The following is a 22,613-nucleotide window of genomic DNA, read 5'->3' as shown; positions in this document are numbered from 1 at the left end:
AGTAGGAGGGTTTTTTATGGGCAAGACTCTTCAAACACAAACATCCAAAGAGGCAGATCTAATCCAGGAAACAGAAACAAACTATAGAACAACTGTGATCGGTGTCCTCAGAGAGATGGGAGAAGAGATTGGAAAAATGAAAAAATGCCTTCCAGATATCTTGGAAACTGAGAATACAATAGATGATCTGAGGAGTAGAATAGACATCCTTGAAGAAAGACTTTGCAATCTAGATGATGAGATGAAAAAATTGTCTAAGAATACCATACAGATGGCCAAGCAGATAATTAATAAAGAAACTCTAAGGGAGAGGGAGGATCGATTCAGAAGTGCCAACATCCGTTTGATTGGAATCCCAGAAAAAGAGAGTGAAGAGAATGAAGCAGAGGACATAGTACAGGAAATAATTGAAGAAAATTTTCCAGAGCTTTGGGATTCTAGTTTGGGGATAGTGAGGGCACACCGGATCCCCAGCATGATTGACAAAAACAGACTCACTCCTAGGCACATCTTAGTGAAGTTTTTGAATTGTAGTGATAAAGAGAAAATCCTAAAGGCTTCTAGAGAGAAAAAAGAAATCACCTACAGAGGCACAAGAATCCGACTGACAGCCGACTTATCACTGGGTACCCTGGATGCAAGAAGTCAATGGAGCAATATCATAAAAGTGCTTCAGGAGAAAGGCTTTCACCCTAGAATCCTGTATCCAGCCAAATTGGCATTTGATTTCCAGGGTCAAACAAAGGTATTTTTTGATATGGAAGAATTTTGGAAGTTTATTTCTTGTGTACCAACTTTGAAAGAATTATTGGAGAAAACAACGTAGGTGGCTGCAACTTACACTCTCCTCACCCCAACAGATACAGAAAATCGACGAATACAACATGTCCAGAAGAGTGGGAGCTAACTGTTTATTTGGGGTTGAGGGGAAAGGAGTGGTATTACCCAGATGTTACAAAGGTTAAAGGGCATACTTTAAAAATTTAATGGTAGTCATTGTATTTTGCCTAGGGTGAAGATTCTGTATTACTGAGCGGGGGAGGAAGGAATCTGTCCATGGAACAGATGGGGAAAGTAATAGAAATGTATAGGAGAAAGGTGGCAGGGTGTATTAGAAAGAAAAATTGCAAATGCTGAATGTATGGGGAAGAATATTTCATAATTTTATCATTCTGTAGTGAATCTGCTTTTTCCATTTGAATATACTCAATTTGCTATTAAAAGTTTTACCTTTTCCAATGTACTTTGTCCTTACTGTATGTAGTTGAATAGTTTTTGAATTTTACTGCTTAACTCCATACCGATCAACTCTCTTCCCTGTGTTTTCAATAGTTGTGCTTTTGTTGTTTGCATTACTAGTGTTTGAAGCCAGGATCTTGCCCATGCGAGAAAATCTCTCTACCATTGAAGTTGCAGCCCCACTCCTGATGCAGATCTTAGAAAATGAGAAACCACAGAGGGTTAAGGCATTTGGTCCTGGTAAACAGTTGGGAAGATGGGCCCCTTAGTCAGAGTTGCCCCATTACCTTTCCACTTTGCTTTGACAACTTTACAGAATTCCCACACACTTTTAAAAAACTTCTTATGGGAAGTTTTAAAAAACAAATGTCCTGCATACTACTCAGCCTGCTTCATAGTAACATCCTCAATATCGAGTGTGACATTGTTAACTAGATGATTAGGTTTCTATGGCCACTATAAGAAATTAATAAAATTGGAAATAGAAATTGACTCTCAGGTTTGAGGGCCAGAAGTGCAGCATCACTATCATGTGACTGAAATCACTATTATAGGCTTCAGGGAGAATGTGTTCTTACTCTTCCAGCTTTAGGTGACTGCTGGCATCCCTTGGCTTTTGGTCAGATGCCAAGTTACTGCTGTTTGCCCTTGTCACCCCAAGGTTATTCTTCCCAGAGGCAGCAACTCTGTCCCTCTCATAAGGATACTTGCAATTGCATTTAAAGCCTATGCAGATGATTCAGTATTTGGTCAAGTTTGCAAAGTCTCTTTTGCCACATAAGTAGTAAGTTCAGGGTCTCAAAATGTGGGCTGGATTCCTCCCCCTCCAAAACTATGGATTGAACTATGGGATTCTCTGACTGAGCTACACCTCCAGCTCTTTTTTATTTTATTTAAGTTGCTGAAACTGGCCTCAGTTTGTGAGCCTCCTGCCTCAGTCTGCCCGCTGGGTGTTTTGAAGAAGAGTATGGCTTGGGACCTACAGGCTGTGGGAGATGATAGAATGCTGACAAAGCCACCCTTCACACATCTCTAGTCATCCTCTGAAAGCTGAAGGGGTGGGTGGTTATACATAAAATAGTATCCCTCCTCCCAACTCTTAAGTCCCTTGGAATCTCAAGGAGACATTGAAAGTTGGTGTGATTCAGTTAATTGAGATGAGGTCGTACTAGATTAATTGTCCTTAAGCCAATCACTGGTGTCCTTGAAAGATACACAAGAGTATGTCAAGGTGGGGTTGCTTGGAGTGATAGTTCCACAAGCCAAGGGACACCCTGTATGCCCAGCAACCAGCAAAAGCTAAAGGGCAAGGAAGGATTCTTGTGTTACTCTGTGACCATGATCTACTAGCAAGTACCCTGACCTCCCTCCAGACTGAACATTCAGGCAACTGGGTATCCCAATCTCTCTGTGAAGGTGTGGGGTGAAGTGTGTGGAGACTCATACTTACTGTTACCTTCAGAGCTTAGCAAACTATGGGTTTTATTACAATGCCCTTCTTTAAAAAAAAAAATGTATACACAGTGGCTGGGGGAGTAACAGTGGTAGAACACCTGCTTAGCCGGCACACATGCAAACGGCTCCACCCTGGGACATAAGGTAGAGGACAAACTTTCCTTTTCTCATCTATAATTTATTTGGGGGGTGAGTTACTGGGAATTGAACCTAGGGATGCTTTACTACTGAGCAACACCCAACACTTTTTACTTCTTTATTTTGAGACATTCTCATTAAGATGCTTAGGTCTTGCTAAGTCACTGAGGCCGGACTGTGATCCTCCTGTCTCAGCCTTCCAAGCTGCTGGGATTACAGGTGTGCACCCCTGAGCCCAGCCACACATAATTTTTGCTTACTGGCCTTGTAGACTAAAAAGCATGACCTTAAATGCCATTGCATATTATTTGTAAACCAATCTGCTACTATTGTACCTGTGGGCTGTTTCTTCATTGGAGACAGCCTGGGAGGACCCAGGAAGTGAGAAGGTGGTGTCAGCTGAGCCTTCCCTTCATGGTAAACACTGGGTGCTTTTTATACACACATCATTTCACCCTCACTGAAGTCTCCTGTGCCATTATCTGCCATGTTATAGGTGAGGAAATAAAAAATCATGCAAATTACTCGCCCAAATTTACAGAAGTAGATAGCAATATGAATTATCTAAAATTCTAAATGGTCCATCCTTTCCACACTTATGCTATTTGCATTTCTGTACAATTCCTCTAAGTACTTATTATTTTATTTATTTTTGTGGTGCTGGAGGTGGAATATAAGATTCTACATGCAAGGTAAGTGCTATATCACTAAGCTAGCCCATCCCCAGCCTTTTTTTTTTTTACGATAGGGTCTCATTAAATTGCCTAGAGCTTTGCTAAATTACTGAGGCTGGCCTCAAACTTGCAATTCTCCTGCCTCAGCCTCCTGAGTTGTTGGGATTACAGGCATGCACCATAATGTCCAGAGACACAGAGTTTTCATTTTGCCAGATTGAAACTCTACCTGTTAAACACAAATTTCCTCCGACTCCCCAGAAATGTTAACTTCCTGTTTTTATTATTCAGACTATTCTAGATACCCCATGGGAGTGGAATCATAGAATATTAGTTCTTTTGTGGCTGACATTTCACTTCCATAATATCCCTGAGGCTTATCTGTGTTGTAGCAGGTGTCAGAATCTCCTTGAAAAAGGCTGTGGAATATTCCATTGTACAGATGTACCACATCTACATTCATCATCTATAGATGGGCATTTCTGTTTCTTTCATGTCTTGGCTATGGTGAATAATGCTGCCATCATTATGAGTGTGTGAAAATCCCTTTGAGGTCCTGCTCTCTATATATACCTAGAAGTAGTAGGGAGGGATATCTGGATAAGAGTTTTTGGAATTCATAAGAGGGCTCTGAGCCAGGTGCCTAGGTCCACACCTGTAATCCCAGCAGTTCAGAATCCTGCATTAGGAGGACTGTGAGTTCAATGCCAGCCTAAGCAATTTTGCAATTTCATGAAACCCTGTCTCAAAATAAAATATAAAGAAAAGGGCTGGGGATGTAGCTCATTGGTTAAATGCTCCTGGCTTCAATCCCCAGTACCAAACAAATAAATACACAAACCAAATAAATAAACAAACCAAAAAAGGCTGGGGATATAGCTCAGCAGGTCAGTACTTGCCTCACATGAACAAGGCCATGGTTTTGACCCTGAACACCAATCACACACACATACACACACACACACACACAAAGAGGGTGCTGAGTCTAGAGGAACATGGCATTTTGCACAGATATGGCTGCTGCACACCCACAACTACTTACCTCTTCCTCAGCATTCATGCCAAGGTGGTGGTTCTGCTTCCAACCCTATGGATGCCAGGACTCAAATAGGAACTAGGAAAAACTGGTGGGGAGGGATCACTAGGGACCCTGTGGAGCCATCTGCACTTGCCCTGGGTCTAGAAGCCTCTTCTTTTTCCAGGGCTGGAGGCCAGAAATTCTACAGAGACCCACCTCTTCTCACCCTGACTCTGCAGCCCAAGTAGAACAAGATTAGAGATTTCCTTTGGGACTTGGTACTATTCCAGCCTAGAGGACGGGTCCTTATGAGATAATCTTTCTCTAAACAAGAGCCTTCTGTGGAGATGAATGGCTATTCCCACCTGTTATGAAAAAGTCTTTCTGGGGCTGGGGTGCAGCTCAGGGGCAGGATATGTGTTTAGCACTCAGGTAGCCCTGAGTTGAATCCCCAGCACATCCCACCCAGACACCCACAGTCTTTCCAGTTCTCTGTCATCACAATTTCTGGGGTTCCCTCTTCTGGATTTAGGCAGGGAGATCAGGCAATGTCTTTTGAACAAGATTTCCATCTTTATAGCCATACGTAAAATCAGGTAAATGGAAAACCTGTGCCATCTTCTGGTCATGATGATGTGACATTTTCTGTAGACTTCTGGTTCTTCAATTATTAGATGCAGGGTTTCCTCTGCTTTTCTAGTTGCTAAATCTGAGGTTCTTTGTAATTTGGTGTGTGTGTGTATGTGTGTGTCTATGTCTGTGTGTGTGTGTGTGTGTGTGCGTGCGCGCACTGTCAAAGAAGAATCACCTGAGGAAGTAGGTTAAAATGCAGATTCTACTTTTTGGTACTGAAGATTAAACCCAGAGGAACTCTACCACTGAGCTGCAACCCCCTTTAATTTATTTATTTTGAAAAAAGGTCCCTGTACATTGCTGAGCCTGGCCTGAACCTGCAATCCTCCTGCCTCAGCTTCCTGAGTTGCTGGAATTACAGGTGTGGGCCTTCACGCTAGGCAAGATTCTGATGTCTAAATGTGCACCTGCTCCTATCCAGGATGCTAAAAGGAACTGTATATGGAACACACTCTGAGAAGAAAAAAAAAAGATACCATTAGGGCTGAGGGTGTAGATCAGTGGTAGAGTAGTAGTAGGCTTGCCTATCATGCCCAAGACCCTGGGTTTAATTCCTAGCAACAAAATCTATCAATCAATAACCATCCCAAAACAACAACCACAAAACAATGCTAAGGCCAAACCTTCATTGCTTTAAAGGGCAAATCTGACTAAAACTCCCCACATGAAGACACCTCAGTGACCCCGTCATGCCAGGGGTGAATTGCAGGCTCCTCATGAGGACCCACTTCTCACATCTCATGCTGGAGGCACATATGACTTTGGGTGGTTTGAGGAACCTTCTCTTCTCAAATGCTGCTGTTTTCCAGGGACACCATGTGGAAGCACACCTCCATCACTTCTCTGGCCACCTGGCTAACTCCTACTGCTCTGCAGCCTCTGCAGGTGGCTCCCCTGACCATTGCTCCAGTTGTATTGCTCCATTGTCCTGCTTCTTTGTATTCCAGGATCCTCTCTAGTAGCATTGTCTTCCTCTCCTGCAATCCCTGTTTCCCATCTGTCTCCCCAGATGACTCAGCAAGCTAAGCCCAGGAAATGGGTCTTATTCAGTTTTGTATCCCTTGAAATTGACACATAGCCAACCTGTAATAAATAACTTAAGGCAGGAAAAAATTGTGTTGTACCTCCTATGTGTTTTTAGTTTTTTTAGGGGGGAGCACTGAGGATTGAATCCAGGGAAACTTTACCACTGAGCCACCTCCCCAGGCCTTTTTATTCTGAGACAGGGTCTTTTGCCAAGTTGCTCATGGCCTCAGTAAGTTGCTGAGGCTGGCCTGGAAGTTGTGATCCTACCTCCTCAGCCTCCCAAAATGTGAAGGTTACAGGCATGGACCACCAAACCCGGAATTGAGTCTCTATTTGTTTTGTTTTTTTTTTTTTTTGGGGGGGAGGGGGGAGGAGGATGGTGGTACTGGGGATTAAACTCAGGGGCACTGGGCCACAGAGCCAAGCCCCAGCCCTATTTTCTGTTTTAGAGACAGGATTTCACAGAGCTGCTTCATGCTTGGCTCTTGCTGAGACTGGCTTTGAACTTGTGATTCTCCTGCCTCAACCTCCCAAGTCTCAGGGATTAGAGCCATGCCCCACGGCACCCCACAGGAGTCTCTTGATTTTAAAGATCACTTTTAATTACTGTTCGATTGTTAGTATTGGGGGGGGGGGGTCCAACCCTGGGGCACATTACCAATGAGCTACATCCCCAGTCTCTTCTCTTTCTCCCTCTCCTCCTCTCCCTCTCCTCATCCTTCTCTACCTCTCCCTCCTCCTCCTCAGTGCACCTACAATTGCACTTAGTGCTATAAATTCACCATAAAATAAAAAGTTCTTTCAGATCTTGGAAGAGGACAGGAGAAGGGGGGGAATGGGGACACCCGAGTTCTGAAACCCATGCCCAAGACCTGAAGTCTCAAGTTTGTATCCTACTGCTCAGTGTCAAGGGCCCAACAAACGGATCCAAATGGCTAAAGGAAAAATGGAGACTGGAAGGCAATGGAACCCCACACATATGAAGATCATGTCCACCTTTCTGTATGGTCTGTTAACGACCTGCCTGGGGGTCGTGGGTCGCCAACATCGTGAGGCTTGGTGGCCGGGCGCGGGGCTCCGAGGCATTCCTTTCTCCTCTCCGTGAACTTTTATTGCAGGGGTGTGCTGCCCTCCCTCTCCCCTCCTTTCCAGTTCCCATTGAGGACTCAGCTAAAAGCACTTTTTGTTCTCCAGCTGGAGGGTTAGACTCCAGAGACCCAGAATCGCAGCGCCCCCGCGCGGCCGAATGAAGCGTCTCTGGCTGCAGCTGGAGGTCTGGGAGAAGTTTGTGGAGATTTGTGGCCCCTGTCTGGCCTCTCCTCTACCCTGTGAAGATGCTTGAACTGGCACAAAGGAACCAAAGACCTTCAAGATCTGACACCCTCAGTTCTGCATTTCTTCTCCCAAAGGCCCACCTCCTCATATCTGATTGGATAGAAAATACTGTTGCAATTGCCTGCGTGGGAAAAGCCTTTAAGCCAAGCGTTTGTGGGAGGCTCTAAAACAGTGATTTACAACTCTGGCTGCACCTGAGAATCCTCTGAGGAGCTTCAAAGAAAACAAAAACACAAATTCTCAATCTCTTCCTCTCTCTAGTTCCCATTTGAGTAGTCTGGGTTGTAGCCTGGCATGGAAATTTAAAATATCCCCAGGTGATTTTAATGCATAGCTAAGGCTATGAATTGCTGTCCTGCCAGTGTGGTGGCACAGGCTCCAGCTACTTGTAAGCTGAAGCAAGAGGATCACAAGTTCAAGGTCAACCTAGACAACTTAGTGAGATGCTATCTCAAAAAAAAAAATGACTGGGGGTATAACTCACTGGTAGAGATCTTGTTTAGCATACATGAGCCCCTGGGTTCAATGCCCAGTACTGGGGGGGAAAAACACGAAATCCATCTGCCTTAAACAGAGTGGCTAGCTTGTTGGGCTTTCTGGATAGGTGGGGGCTATATGTTGTTCCTGCTGCTAATACATGTTGATATAGTTGGCAGACTCAATGTGAAGCTTGCTCTCCAGTGTGACATACCTATCTAGGAAGGCCATGACTAGGGTTTACCTGTGTTCCTACCTGCTTCTATAATTCATGTCCACTGGCACTTCTCAAAAAGAACCTGGCAATTGTGAATGGCCACAGACTGAAAGGGCAATGGGGGCCTAATTTACTCAAACTTGAGTTATCATCAGAACACAGATTTCTGGGTCCCATTCTAGAGGTTCTGACCCAGTTGTTCCAAAGTAGAACATACGTATACTTGTCTCCCAATGACACTATGATGGTGGTCCATGCTATGCCTGGAGAACTGCTATCAATGCTCAGGGATAGTGCTCACAAAGGCCTATGGTGAACTCAGCTTGTCCTGGGATGTATTTTGTGAGTCAAGAGTTAACCTACCGCTGGAGACTTCCATGGAAGTGAAATCATGGAGGGCCCCACAACTATGCTGTGTTTGGACATTGCCCCAAGTGCCTGACAAGGCACCTGATTAGTATCTAAGGGTATATAGGATCCCTGGGTGGAGGGATGGCCAAGGCCAGGTCTCTAGCTATCTGCTCTGGGCTTCTGGGGAGGTAGAAGCAGCCATCAGAGCTGCCCAACAGCTGTGGATACTAGAGGGGCAGGGATTGAATGGGGGTGGAATATAAGAATACACAATTCTTCCATGGTTACCTAAGGCAAGGCCATTCCTCAGGGGGTCTGCTCAAGGTTCCATGATGTTGTGGGATAAGTTAGTTTGATGTGTCAACTTGGAGGGTGTTTTTGGATGAGATTTTCCTTTAAAGCAGTGGACTTCTATTGCCTTCCATAATGTGGATGGTGCTTCTCCAACCAGTTGAAGCCCTGAATAGTACAAAAAGAGTAGTTTGGCCAGTTGCAGTGGGCCACATCTGTAATCCTAGTGATTTGGGAGGCAGAGGCATGAGGATTGCAAGTTCAAGTGCAGCCTCAGCAACTTAGTGAGGACCTGAGCAACTCCACTTAGTAAAACCCTGAATCAAATTTGCCCTTCTCCCCCTAAACATAGTCTCACTATTCTGGTTGGCTTTAGTAGTTAAATATAAAAAAGCTATAAAATCGATGGAGAAATATGGTGCAAAAAGTTTCAGTTGTTTAGAAAGTTTGAAAAACAATAGTATAAGAAAAGGAGATGTTTGGGGAACTGCACTTCTGCATCGCAGGGTGTTTCTGGGTCCCAGTGGTCGCAGCTGGATCCCGCTGAGGGATGCGCTCTTTTCTCTGGATCTTCTGGCCACAGGAGCTTCCACAAGCAGCAATCCAGGGGACCTGGAAGTAATCCTCTCACACACAACAGTATCTTATGTCAACTCTCCAGAACCTCCAATATTGACACATTTGCTGGTGCAACTAAGGGTTCTGACTTACTCCAGGCAGGGCTGAGGATTACTTTCTTATTGGAATCCAGCAACCTGCAGCAGGAAGGGCATTGCAGGTGATTAGGGCGAAAAGAAACCGAATCTGGCTAGGTTTTTCAGCTTTAAGGTGACCAAAGCAAAAACATTTGCCAGTGTCTCTGGGAGGTTGATGTTGTCAAGAAAGAGCAGCTTAAGGCTCATGGATTCTAAAATGAAACTAAACACCTAAACATGTGGAGAATCCCTCCTCCTTCTCCTTGAACCTAAACATCTAAATATGTGGAGAATTTTTCCTCCTCTCCTTGAACAGCTAACTATGTGGAGAGTTACTTCTTCTTCTCCTTTCCTCCTCCTCCTCCTCCTCCTCCTCCTTCTTTACCAGAGATTGAATCCAAATTGCTTAAGCCCTGAGCCACATCCCCAGCCCTTTTTTGTATTTTATTTAGAGACAGGGTATCACCCAGTTGCTTAGGGCTTAGCTAAATTGCTGAAACTGGCTTTGAACTCGCATCCTCCTGTCTCAGCCTCCTGAGCTGCTGGGATTACAGGCGTATGCCAGGGCATCCAGCCTCCAGCTTCATTATAATGCTCTCTGAGCCCATGACCTCCAATGTCAGGAACCCTATGCTCTTCTCAAGCAGCCTGTTACCCCAAGCTGTTGAGAGCCACAGCCGAAGGTGCCCCAGCAAATTTTCAGACTGCCAGCTGATGATTGGCTCACAGCGGCCCCAGCAACATCTAGCTGATTGGCTCCTCTGCGGTGATGCTCATTGGGCTGTTTCCCCGCCCTTTCAGACTACGGAGCTGCTCATTGGGGGACTTTTTTGGCTCCGCCCATGCGACCCAGCCAATCGGCCTCAAGAGCAGGAGGAGTGGGGGAGGTTGAGAGGCTTGTGGGAAGCCATTGGTGGCAGTTGGGCTCTGAAGGTTTTTCCTGAGGAGCTGTTTTGTTTGGCGTGTGTGGTTCTAAAAATAAAGTTCGTTTCTTTTGACAAGTGGCTCCTGAATTGTGCCCAGCCAGACTGCAGCACCAAGCAACTCTGATAAATGTGTAAAGTGACCCAAAATCAGTGTTCTGAACTTTTCATAGAGTGATTAGGTAGAAGTTGTTTGAGATTCACACCAAGAGAGATCTTGTGAACAGCAAAGGTATTCAAGGCAATCAGAACCTTGGGGCCTGGAATCCTCTTCTTGAGAACACAGAGCATGGGAGTGGTCTTACCTAGCAGGACTTTGAATTGGACAAGGTTCTGCATAGAACATTGGGGAGCCCTTCAAAGGTCACTTGCCCTTTTGACCACACAGGAATGAATAGGGTACATTCAACTCCCCTGTCTCCCTTTTTTAAAAAAAAGGATATTTACTTTTTAGTTGTAGTTGGACACAATACCTTTGTTTTATTTATTTATTTTTATGTGGTGCTAAGGATCAAACCCTGGGTCTCACAGGGGCTAGGTGAGCGCTCTACTGCTGAGCCACAACCCCAGCCCCTTTCCTGTCCATTTGGAGTGCACATAGATGATGGCATAACTGTCAAGAAGTGTGAAGTATCTGAGATTTTATCCTTTTTTCTTTTTGTACCAGGGATTGAACCCAGGGGTGCTTAACCACTAAGCCACATCCCAGCCCATTTTTGTTTTCTTTTTGTTGTTGTTGTTTCTTTTTTTAAGTTGTAGATGGACATAATCTGTATTTACTTTATTTATGTGATGCTGAGGATCAAACCCAGTGCCTCATACATGCAAGGCAAGTGCTCCACAATAACTGTAGCCCCTCCCCAGTCCTTTCTTCTTTTTTATTTTGAGACAAGGTCTTGTAAAGTTGAGGAGGCTGACCTCAAATCTGAGATCCTCCTGTCTTAGCCTTTTATCTCTTATAATGGGCAGTAAGTAAGTCTGACCCTGTCTTAGAAGAGGATACCACCTCTATCTTCCAGGGCCAATTGCTATATGAACACCCTTAAAAACATCATTTAAACTGGGTGCACATGCCTGTCATCCCAGCAACTCAGGAGACTGAGTGAGGCAGAAGGATGACAATCTGAGGCCAGCCTGGATAACTTAGTGAGAGGCTTAAAGTAAAATAAGGAAAAGGAATGGAGATGCAGGTCAGTGGCAGAAAGCTCCTGGGTTCATGGGTTCAATCCCTAGTACCAGAAAAAAGGAAAAGAAAAAGAGAGAGAGAAAATAAACAGATAATATCTGAGTCTAGATATGCAGAAAGGAAAGAAATCACACGGAAAACTGACTCCCAACAATATTCTCAGCTCCACTGTTCCACACTCCCCCAATGCAACTGCAGACAGTGACCTAAACTGATGGCAAAGCCACTTTGGACACTTCATCCATCAATAGCTATCCTCCTGATAGCCACACACAGATATTTGTAGATCACTTTCTGGTTTACAAAGTATTTTCACTCACCTACAACTCCTATTCCAGAAGACTCCCTATAGCTATTCTCATTTTAAATAATATTCTTCCCATAAACTTGAATTTTTCTCTAACTTGGCCTCTTGCAAGACCGATGTTCAGCAGTGATCAAGGTCAACCTATTCTTTTTCCAGAGGAAACACCTGTGCTCTAGGAGAAAAAGGGAGTTGCTCCGGCTCCCCCAACAAGGGATGGGAATTCATAGCTGCAGCTGTCCCCTGCGGCTACCCTGGGGCCTCTACATATGAGGACAGGTGGAGAGGCCATGTAAAATGGAATGGAGTGGAGGGTCTCCTAGGAATAAGCTACTTTTTTGTATTTGTATCTCCATGGTCAGTGCAGAGCCCAGCGACCAGTAGGACTCTGTAAATGACCACTGAATTGTGTGTTGAGTGTATTGAGCTGGACCAGAGAGACGGTGAGGGAAGAAGGGACCCTGAGTCAAGCAGAGGGGCAGATAGGAGGGCAAGCTGCAAATGCCATTTGAATTAACTAACAGTTGAGGAGAGGGGTCTGGATGGAAACTCACAGTTGGGTTCATCCAGTGAACAACCATTACCTTGGGGCTGAGTAAAACACACCAAAAATGCATAAAGCCTTTTCTGGAAAGATGTGTCTGGGTTCCAAAGAAGTGGGGGACCAGGACATCTAGTAATGCACACCATGAACTGGGCAATTGCCATACACCATCTCCAACCTGCATGAAGGCCCTGACAGGTAACACATGCCCAGGGCTCACTACAAGTCCACCAGAACAAGAATGCTGGTCATTCCTGTCTTCCCTGATCAGGGAGAGATATGGAGGATATTTTGCACGCCTTCATGTGGGTTCTAACTGGTAGACCCTGGATTTTTCTGATTCCAAGCTCCCTTTCCTTTTTCAAAGCCCCAGGGTGCTGAACAGGTAGCACAATCCACAGGGACTGCAGATTGGAGTTGTAATCAGCCAGCACAGCAGCAAATACGTCCTCAGCACTTTTTAGACATGGTGTTCAGAGCCACAAGGAATCTGAAAGGAAAGAAAACACAGCCTTTGCCTGATTCTTGCCATCTTACAAAGCCCAGAATCCCATCGGAGAGAAAGCACTGACCTGCCTGGAACTCAGGAGAACCACAGGGGCAAAATATAATCAATTCAGGCTGGGGTTGTGGTTCAGTGGTAGAGCACTCACCTAGCATGCATGAGGCACGAGTTCAATCCTCAGCACCCCATAGAAATAAAATATTGTGTCCACGAATATCTAAAAAAATAAAATATTAAAATACATATATATATATAATATATATATACATATATATAAAATAATACATATATATATAATAATACATATATATATATATATATAATAAATTCCTGTAAGAGAACTATAAGAAAATATCAACATATAAATAGTGTATACAAGGGAAATGGGAATGGGAAAGAGTAGAATGAATCAGACAAAACTTTTCTAACATTCACATATGAATACACAACCAGTGTAACTCCACATCATGTACAACCACAAGAATGGGAAGTTATACTCCTTATATGTATAAGATGTCAAAATACACTCTACTGTCATGAGAAACTAAAAAGAACAAATAAAAAAATTTAAATAGTGTATACAAGAAAATCTATGGGAAATAAGATATTGTTCATTTTTATCAGAAAAAGTACCATCACACATTACTATATTTACATCTTTATCTTATGTGATTCCCACAAAAGTCCTGTGAGATACACACAGAAAGGCCATTCATTTGTAAACAAAGGTAGGATTCAGGGAAGGCAGCGAGGCAGCCAGGGTCCCATGTTGGTGGCTGGCAGAGCTAGAGATGGGACTCGCTTTCTGATTCTCTTGCTGTGTCCACCCGTGATCACAGGGATGTCAACAGCTACAGATTAGAAATAGCCACAGGGACACGAGAGCTTACTGAAACAAAGGCTTCTGGGTATCATTAATCTAAAAAGGCCAGAGGTGTGAAGCAGACCAAGGCTTCCTGGGGAAGGCTGGGCCAGGGCAGTGATAGGAAGGCAGGCCGCTGAAGCACTCAACCTTCATCTCCCCCATGGCTCCACATGTATCAGTGCTGGGTGCTAGGTACTGTGGAGACAGAGACAAAGATGACAGTCCCTGCCAACAACTGTACAGTCCTTGAGAACAGGAGAGATTGACAAGCTGTGATGCCCAGTGTGATGAATCCCACCTGTGTGGTGTGGCTGGTTGGAAAGCCTTTAGAGCAGATGGAGTACCTGAATAGCACCCTGGGGAAGGAGAATTCTACCAGACAGAGAAGGAAAGCCACGATGGAAGGAATGGTCATTTTCTTGAGGAGTCCCTGCCAAGCACCCTGGTACCAGCTGCAGCCTCACCATATCCCCGTTGCCCCGTGTGCAGGGAGGCCAGACCGCCTTGATGCTGGGGGTCAGCTACGACCAGGAGGACATGGTACAAGCACTACTGAGCTGCCAGGCAGAGGTCAACCTGCAGGACCATGATGGATTGTGGGCTCTCATGCTGGCCTGTCACCATGGCAACACCGACCTGGTGCACCTGCTTCTGGCCCACCCGGCCTGTGACAGCAGCCTGAATGATAAGATGAGACTTATGGGCAGTTAACAAGTAGGTTAGTGTTTAACTTCTGGTCCTGAAAAGTGCCTTGATGGCCAGCAGAATCCAAGGAACCATACGGTGGTAGCAAGAAAAAATCAACCTCACAAGACTGTTGTAGATTTAATAAGGCAATACAGTGCTTGGAGCCTGGGTTGGGAAACCCATGGCTATAGACAACTGGATGAAGGAGCAAACTTTACAGAGTCACTTCTAGTTGTAAAACTGGAAATACCTCTCTGATATTGATCCATTCTGCAAACTGGCCCATTCCACCAAGCCAGCATGCAAAGTAGCCCTGCTAGACCCAGGCTTCTTAAACAAAGGTCTCGGTAAGGTGAGGACATTGACAACAACAACGATGATGATGATGATGATGATGATGATGATGAGATGATGATGATGATAACTAACCTGTGCCAAAATCATTTAAACCCCACGATGACCTTCTGAGGTTGATAGAGCTGCCGCCATTTTGCTAGAGGAAACTGAGGTCCCAAACGGTAAAGTGCATAGGGTAAGGTACCCAAGATCACACAGCTGGTGGAACCCACCTCCCTTGAACTCCTGAGCCCAACATCCAGCTCTCCCATCATCCTCATTGTTGTCCCACGGAAGCAGCATGTCTCTAGGTCGCAGGTGAATCTTTGCACTTTTCAGAGAACCTACTGCTTTTCAGCAAATTAATCAACAATTGAATAAGTGAACCCCTAAGTTTGGAGACCAATCATCAGAAACTATAGGTAGTGTAGCTTGGAGGTTCAGTAGCCTTGAGCTCAAGCCCAGTACAGGGGGAAAAAAAAAAAGCAAATTGCTTTGGGCAATGGGAGCCAATGAAAAATTTCTGAATAGTGGGGCCATTTTATCAGATTTGCTTCTCCTGATGATCACAGGGGGAGACTGGAAGCAAAGGGATCAGTTAGAAGGTTCTTATGAGACACTGGGTATAGAGCAATTTGGGTGGGGTGACGACAGAGCCCTGCAGGAAAGGAATCAGGAACTGGGGCATTACAAGATGGGGTGACATACTGAATGGTGGAGAGGCATCAGACATGGGTGACAGGAGAATGGTGGTACCATTGTCCCCATATCTATGTTCTCTTCCTCCTTAGTAATACAATTCCCAAATTTTAGCTGGGCACCTAACCACCCAGGGTCAGACTCCATTTCCCAGCCCCCCTTGCAGTCTGGTGTGGCCAAGCAACTAAGTACTGGCTAGTGAGCTATTAGCAAGGCAAAGGGTACAAACACTGACTCCTGCATTGAAAGTGAAGGGGATGCATTTTCCCCCTCCCACTGGCTGGAATGTGGTAACCAGAGAGCTTGATCCATGAAGATGAGGCCCACACCTGAGGGATGATGGAACAGCAAGTCAGAAGCAGCCTCGTCTCCATCCAATCTGCTCTGGACTACTCATTCCCTATTTGATATTTGATATTTGAACAAGGAAAAATATTCTAACTTGTTTAAAACACTGTACATTTGGAATTCTGTTGAGTTGGACAAATGTCCTCAGCACCCTGTGGCAATCTCAAGGGTCTAATGCTATACCATAAGTGGACTTCATCATTGAAAAGCTTAGGAAAGCCTTTTGGAAGGAGCATCATGCAAAGCTAGGTATGGTGGATGTCTCCTCCTGGTACCAGCCCCTGTTCATGCCCACAGTGGAAGCACTGAGCCCAAAGACCTGCAGAAAGGGGTCACTTGGCAGATGTCTAAATAGAAACTGGGATCCCTAAGGCAGCTAGTTCTTAAACCAATCAGTGAATTTGAAATGACCTGGTGTAGAAATCAATGCAAAGCCATTGAATTATCTGATCATTTCGAATATAAAAACATGTAGAGTTTCAGGCAATAGCTGTGGATAATTGTCAGAGAGTGCAACCACAGAGTGCAAGAGACATGAGCACAGAAGCTGAATTTGCATGAGTAGAGGTCAAGACAAATTGAAGGTAGGAGCAAGGAGGAACTAGGAGTGGGCATCAGATCAAGAGCAAAGAATAAGCTTATGGAGTAGCTGCCTCCTGGACTACCTACCAAGTTCCCCTGGCCTGGAAACCTCCCTTCCTAGACCCATCCCTCATCCCAGGACTGTACCAGTAAGCTGCCATGTTCCTGCAAGAGAACTAACTTGGCCTCTGGACCCCAAACGACAGGTACCACACACTACCTGTGCCAACCAGGAACTTAGGATCTGGGATTTAGAAGAGGGCTTCAGCCCCCTTCTGGTGTCCAGGTTGTAACACGTGGATCTCAGAAGCTACTGGTGCCAAGGTCAGCCATGTGGGCTGAGGGTCACAAGGAACTCTTCAGATGGAAAGACTGGAGCAGATGCTCAGGGCAGAGCAGTGGTGAGAAACTACTTCCTGATGTGACCAGGGCAACCCTTGCTCCATGAAGGCTGCAATGCATACCTCCCTTGCCTTCAGTAACTGCCCTAGGTGAGTGTCTTTCCCATGCCTCCTCTGGGTATGCAGCCTGCGGAAACCAACAAAGGCCTGGTGTCTACTCAGATGTCTCAGGGTTTGGATCCCAGTTGGGCCACTTGGCCATTCAGGCTCTTGATCTAAAAACTGGGATGACAGTTCCTCCTACCTTTTTCTTTGGGGTTGCTGTGACAGCTCCTCTGACCTTAAGGGTCCACAGAAAGAGAAAGAGAGCGAGAGCACACGCTGACCCCTTTTATTGAGGAAAAGCTATTTAAACTAGGCAAGGGGTCAGGTTTCAGGGGGCTGAGTCTATCTTCATGATGTCCACTGTCAGCAGGTTGACTGACATCTGGATAGGCCACACCGAAGGGCACAGTAAGAGGAGGGGACACACACAAGGCACTTCCATGGAAGATTCTATCCTAAACAGGGCAAGGAGTTATATTACAAAGGAACAGGTGAGCATAGCTTCACCCATGGGGCTGTAGTAAGACACACCCATTTCTGTGACTGAGCGCCTCAGCACCCAGCTGGGGAGTGTAACTCAGTCACCCGTAAGGTTGGCCTCCCACACTCCTCTGTTCTTGCAAGCATTTAATTAGCTAGAGCTCTGCAGAGAGCTTTCCCTTCCCCTAGACCTGGCCATGCGCTTAGCAGCTTGACCTCCCCGGGTCTGCCAGCCCTTCACATCTGAGGGCTTCACATCTGTGGATTCAACCAACTGTGAATTGAAAGATGTATTTTTTCATGTGTACTAAACACATACAGGCTATTTTTCTTCTCATGAATCCCTCCACAATATAGTAAAACAGCTACTTACATAGCACTTACATTGCATTAGGTATTAGTAATGTAGAGACAATTTAAAATATACGAGAGCCTGGTGTGGTGGTGTATGCCTATAATCCCAGAGGCCCAGGAAGCTGAGGCAAGAGGATCATGAGTTCAAAGTCAGCCTCAGCAACTCAGCGAGGTACTAAGCCACTTAAGCAACTAAGCAAATCTTGTTTCCCAGTGGTTAAGAACCCCTGGGTTCAATCTCTGGTGAAAGAAAGAGAGAGAGAGAGAGAGAGAGAGAGAGAGAGAGATAATATGGGAAGTTCAATCCCTAGCACTTCAAAATAAATAAATTAAGAAAGTGTCCAGGAGAGTGGGGGGTGGGGGAGAGGTTATTTGCAAATACTCTACCTTTTTGTTTGTTCATTTGTCTTTCTTTTCTGGTGTTGGGGGTTTATCCTAGGGCTTCAAACATGTGAGACAAATGCTATACCACTACTGAGCCACATCCCAGCCCTGACATTTTTTTTTTTAAAGAGAGAGAGAGAATTTTAATATTTTTTTTTTTTTTTTTAGTTTTCGGCGGACACAACATCGTTGTTTGTATGTGGTGCTGAGGATCGAACCCGGGCCGCACGCATGCCAGGCGAGCGCGCTACTGCTTGAGCCACATCCCCATCACCCAGCTCTGACATTTTTAAAAACTAATTTTTATTTATTTATTCTTTTTTTTTTTTTTTTACAAAAACACAACTTTTCATTTCTCTGGTTGTACATGATGTAGAGTTAAATAATTTGTGCATTCATACCCATACATAGGGGTAATAATGTCCATATCGTTCTACCATCTCCCCCCCCACTCACCCTCCCCTCCCCTTCCCTCCCTCCCTTCCTTCCCCTCTGATCAATCCAGAGTTCCTCCCTTCTTCCCTTGCCCCCTGCCCATTATGGATCAACATCCACTTAGAAAAAAACATTTGGCCTTTGGTTTTGGGGGATTGGCTTACTTCACTTTGCATGATATTGTCTATTTCCATCCATTTACCTGTAAATGCCATAATTTCAGTCTTATTTAAAGCCAAGCAATAATTCATTGTGTATATATGCCACAGTTTCATTTTCCATTCATCTACTGAAGGGCATCTAGGCTGTTTCCACTGTTAACTCTTGTGAATTAAGCTGCTATAAACAGTGAGGTGCCAACCCTGCCATTTTATATTAGGCCTTGAGCATCCACAGATTTTGGTTTCCTCAGGGATTCTTAGAAACAAGGGCAACTGTACTTAGAACTGCCCAGGCATTGATTCTAATGACTTCATACACAGCCATGTACTTCTCACAATAACCTTATAAGGTAAGTACTGATGTTATTTCTGTTTTATATATGAAGAAACTCAAGCACAGAGAGGTTGAGTAACTCATCTGAGGCCACCTGCCTAGTAAAGAGCAGGTCTGGGATTTCAAGCCAGCTGATCAGGCTTGGAGACTACACCCCACAGTCATGCACCAGAGCACTTCTTGCTCCCTTCTCAGTGCCTCAGGCTGGGGAAGGAGCACCTGACAGCAGGGGGCAAACACTGCTGAAAGAACAAAGCTGCTTCAGGGACCCAACATTAAGTCAGTTACTGACCTGCAGGTCCTGCTGGGTGGCCACTGGACAGAGAGGACAAAGAGGGAGAGTGTTGAAGACTAGAACTGTTGAGATGTTGAAAGCCCCGTATGCTCAGTGTTTCTAGAAAGAAAGGGGCCTCTATCCAGAGCACAAATGTTTGAACCCACATTTCCTCAATCGCTTCTAAGGAAGAAATTCCCAATACAGTAGTTTAGATCAATTTTTTTACCACCACCCCCATCCTGGAGATAAATGGACCTGGAGACCCAGGGAGCCCAGCTGGTGTTCTGGGGGGGTCCCTGACATCCTCTCTGTCTCTACATTTGGCCTCCATCCCACTTCCATGCTTGGGGAAGGCTGAAAACAGGTCCTAGGCCTCTGCTCCAGGGAAGTCCACTATCTTGTTGGGTAGAGGGGTGACTGGGCAGCACCACATACCCTGTGAGACCCACACCATCAGAATCCCTTCAGCCCTGGCCAGGGCAGTGGTGTATACTTTGATCTCAGTGATGCAGGAGGCTGAGGCAGGAGGAGAGTGATTCAAGGTCAGTCTCACAAGATCTTATCTCAAAATAAAGAATGTAAAAAGGACTGAGGATGTAGCTCAGTGGTATAGCACCCTGGTTCAATCCCCACTACCCACCCACCCCCCAAAATCACTCCAGTCTCCTTGAATGCCTACAGGCTCCTGAAGATAGGCCAGGGAGAAGGGAGGGAGGTCCATGGGGATGGCACCTGCCTTCATAGGAAGTCCAGAAAAGTGTCAGTTGGCTCTCCAAAGCATGGGCCAGTTTTGAGCTAGGTTCTCAGATTGAGGGCTCTCGCCAATTCCAAGGTATAAGAAAAACCCCACCCAATGCCATTCCCCCTGTATTAATTCTCCCCATAACCATATAAGGCTCAAAGCCACACATCCAATACATGCTGGAACCAGGATTGACAGAGATTGACATTCACACCTGGATGAAAGGCCATGAATTTACCACACCACCCCTGTTCAGCCTCACTTCCCTCTGACTAGCCCACTGGAAGGTCAAATGCAGCATGTCCCAAACCAACATCAAGAGCTCAACACAGGGGACCCCCTGAAACCAACTCCTCCTCTAGTATTTTCTCTCCCAAGAGCCTATTCAAAACCTGCACAGTCAACATAGAGCACTCTGGTGTGCAGAAGTCATTCCCCCGCCCACCAAACTATTCTCTAGGAGATACCAATGGTGCACCATCTACCTGGAGTCGAGTCAGATCCCACAGGTTAAGGGCTCAGTTCCAAAGGCCTACAATCTGTGGGCTTCTCTGGTGTCTGATTTTCATTTTATTTTCCGATTAACTCGTTGTTATTGGGACAGTGGGTTGAATGGTAGCCTTTAAAAAGATGTGTTCACATCTTATTTCAAATTCACTGTGAATGTGATCTCATTTGAAAAAGGGTCTTTGCAGATGTAATAAAGGATCTCAAAATGAATGACCCTAGATTATCCAGATGAAGCTTAAGTCCAATGACAAATTCATATAAAAGACTTTCAAAGGAGAGATACTTGGAGGCCATCTGAGGATAGAGGCAGAATTGAAACAAAGCAGCCACATTGCATGGGAAACCTGGAGCCAGGAGCTAGTGTAGACAAAGACCTAGAACTATGAGAGTAAATTGTGTGGCTTTAAGCCCAAAGGTGTGTGATAATTTGACATGGCTGTCCAAGAGAGCTCATAAAATGGTATTTATGAAAGTATTGATTGGCCACATATTTTGAGGAGAAGCATTTTTTTTTCTTTGCATATGTGGTAGTAGAGATTGAACCCGGGGGTGCTTCACGAATGAACTAACTTCCCAGCCCATGTTATGTTAAATTTTGAGATGAGTTCTTGCTAAATTGCCCAGACTGGTCTCAAACTTACAATCATCCTGCTTCAGACTCCCAAGTTGCTGGGATTAAGGTTTGTGCCATTTTGCCTGACAGCATTAGTCTTATTTATTTATTTATTTATTTATTTATTATTGTGCCAGGAATTAAACCCAGGGGCACTTAATCATATCCCCCTCACTTTTTTTTTTTTTTTTTTTTTGCAGTGCTGAGGATTGAACCCAGGGCCTGTGCATGCAAAGTAAGCACTCTACCAACTGAGCTCTAGCCCCAGCCCCACATCCCCAGCCCTTTTTATTTTGAGACAGGGTCTCCCTAAGTTGCTCAGGGCTTGCTAAATTTCTGAAATTGATGATTGACTTTGAATTTGTGATCCTCTTGCCTCAGCCTCCCATTCTCTGGGACTACAGGTATGTGCCATGGTAACTGGCTACATTTGTTCTTAATGCAATTTGAGAAGCTGTACTCTACATAGTTTCCTCAGGTGTGATGAATCATATTTTATGGACTTAGATGTATCTCCATCACCAAACTCTGGAGGGAGAGCAGCATGGAGATTTCATGTTTTTTTCAGCCCTTAACTCCCATTACTCTAGCTCTTGACCTCATACAGAGCAGATAGGAATAAACCTCATTAACCTGTAGGTCCAGGCTAGATTTCCTACACTTATATTGAACATAAGAATAAAACCTTCCCCTGTGACCAGAGTTCCTCTAACCTAGACCCCATCTGTCTGAGTTAGAATGGGTTCCAGAACCTGGAGAGAGGCTGAGGTGTCAGATGAAACTGTTGAATGATGGCCTCTCAAAAGTGCTACCAGAAAAGTATATTGATAAGACACAGTTGAGTTCATTTTTGTCTCAATGAGATAGCTAGTAGCTTCTCCATGAGGGAAAGTTGTGATATACAAAAGCCTTCGGCACCTGATCTCATGAGGATTGGGCATGATTAGGATTAAGAAAGTCTAATAGTGAGACATGGAGCATGCTGATGACCCCAACTACTTGGGAAGCTGAGGCAGGAGGATCACAGAGGGCCAGGCTGGGAAACTTAAAGAGACCCTGTCTCTAAATAAAATTTTAAAAGGTCTGGAGGTGTCTTTCAGTCATACAGTGCTTGTGGGCGTGCCCAAAGTCCCCAGTTCAATGTCCAGGTACAGTGAAGAAGACAATAAGAAAAAAATATGACATAATAGTTTAGAACTGGTGAACACAGCAAGGGGAGCATTTTTGAGGTGAGAGATAACAAGAGTACAAAGAAGTAAACTGTTTTTTAGATGCAATCTGTTGAAGAATCAAACAAATTGAAATTTGCTTACATTTTTTTGGAAAATTCCTAAAATAAATTATAGTTA

The 22,613-nt window shown here is 44.9% G+C and overlaps 1 protein-coding gene across 1 annotated transcript in view; it reads left to right on the top strand.

Annotated features, from left to right (window-relative positions):
• LOC124096872 (KN motif and ankyrin repeat domain-containing protein 4-like) overlaps positions 1-14,587 on the top strand; it is a 293,293-nt gene extending 278,706 nt beyond the window's left edge. The window contains 1 exon segment of the mRNA XM_058581440.1: positions 14,366-14,587. Within this exon segment, the coding sequence (XP_058437423.1) occupies positions 14,366-14,587 (222 nt within the window).
• The last annotated feature ends 8,026 nt before the right edge of the window (positions 14,588-22,613 follow it).

The sequence above is a fragment of the Marmota monax genome, unplaced genomic scaffold (assembly GCF_021218885.2).
Source record: "Marmota monax isolate L192 unplaced genomic scaffold, Marmota_monax_Labrador192_F-V1.1 WCK01_AAM20220418_F8-fsc00023, whole genome shotgun sequence".
In the NCBI taxonomy this organism is placed as follows: Eukaryota; Metazoa; Chordata; class Mammalia; order Rodentia; family Sciuridae; genus Marmota; species Marmota monax.
Note: the sequence above shows the minus strand (reverse complement) of the source record. Positions and strands in the feature narration are given on the sequence as shown.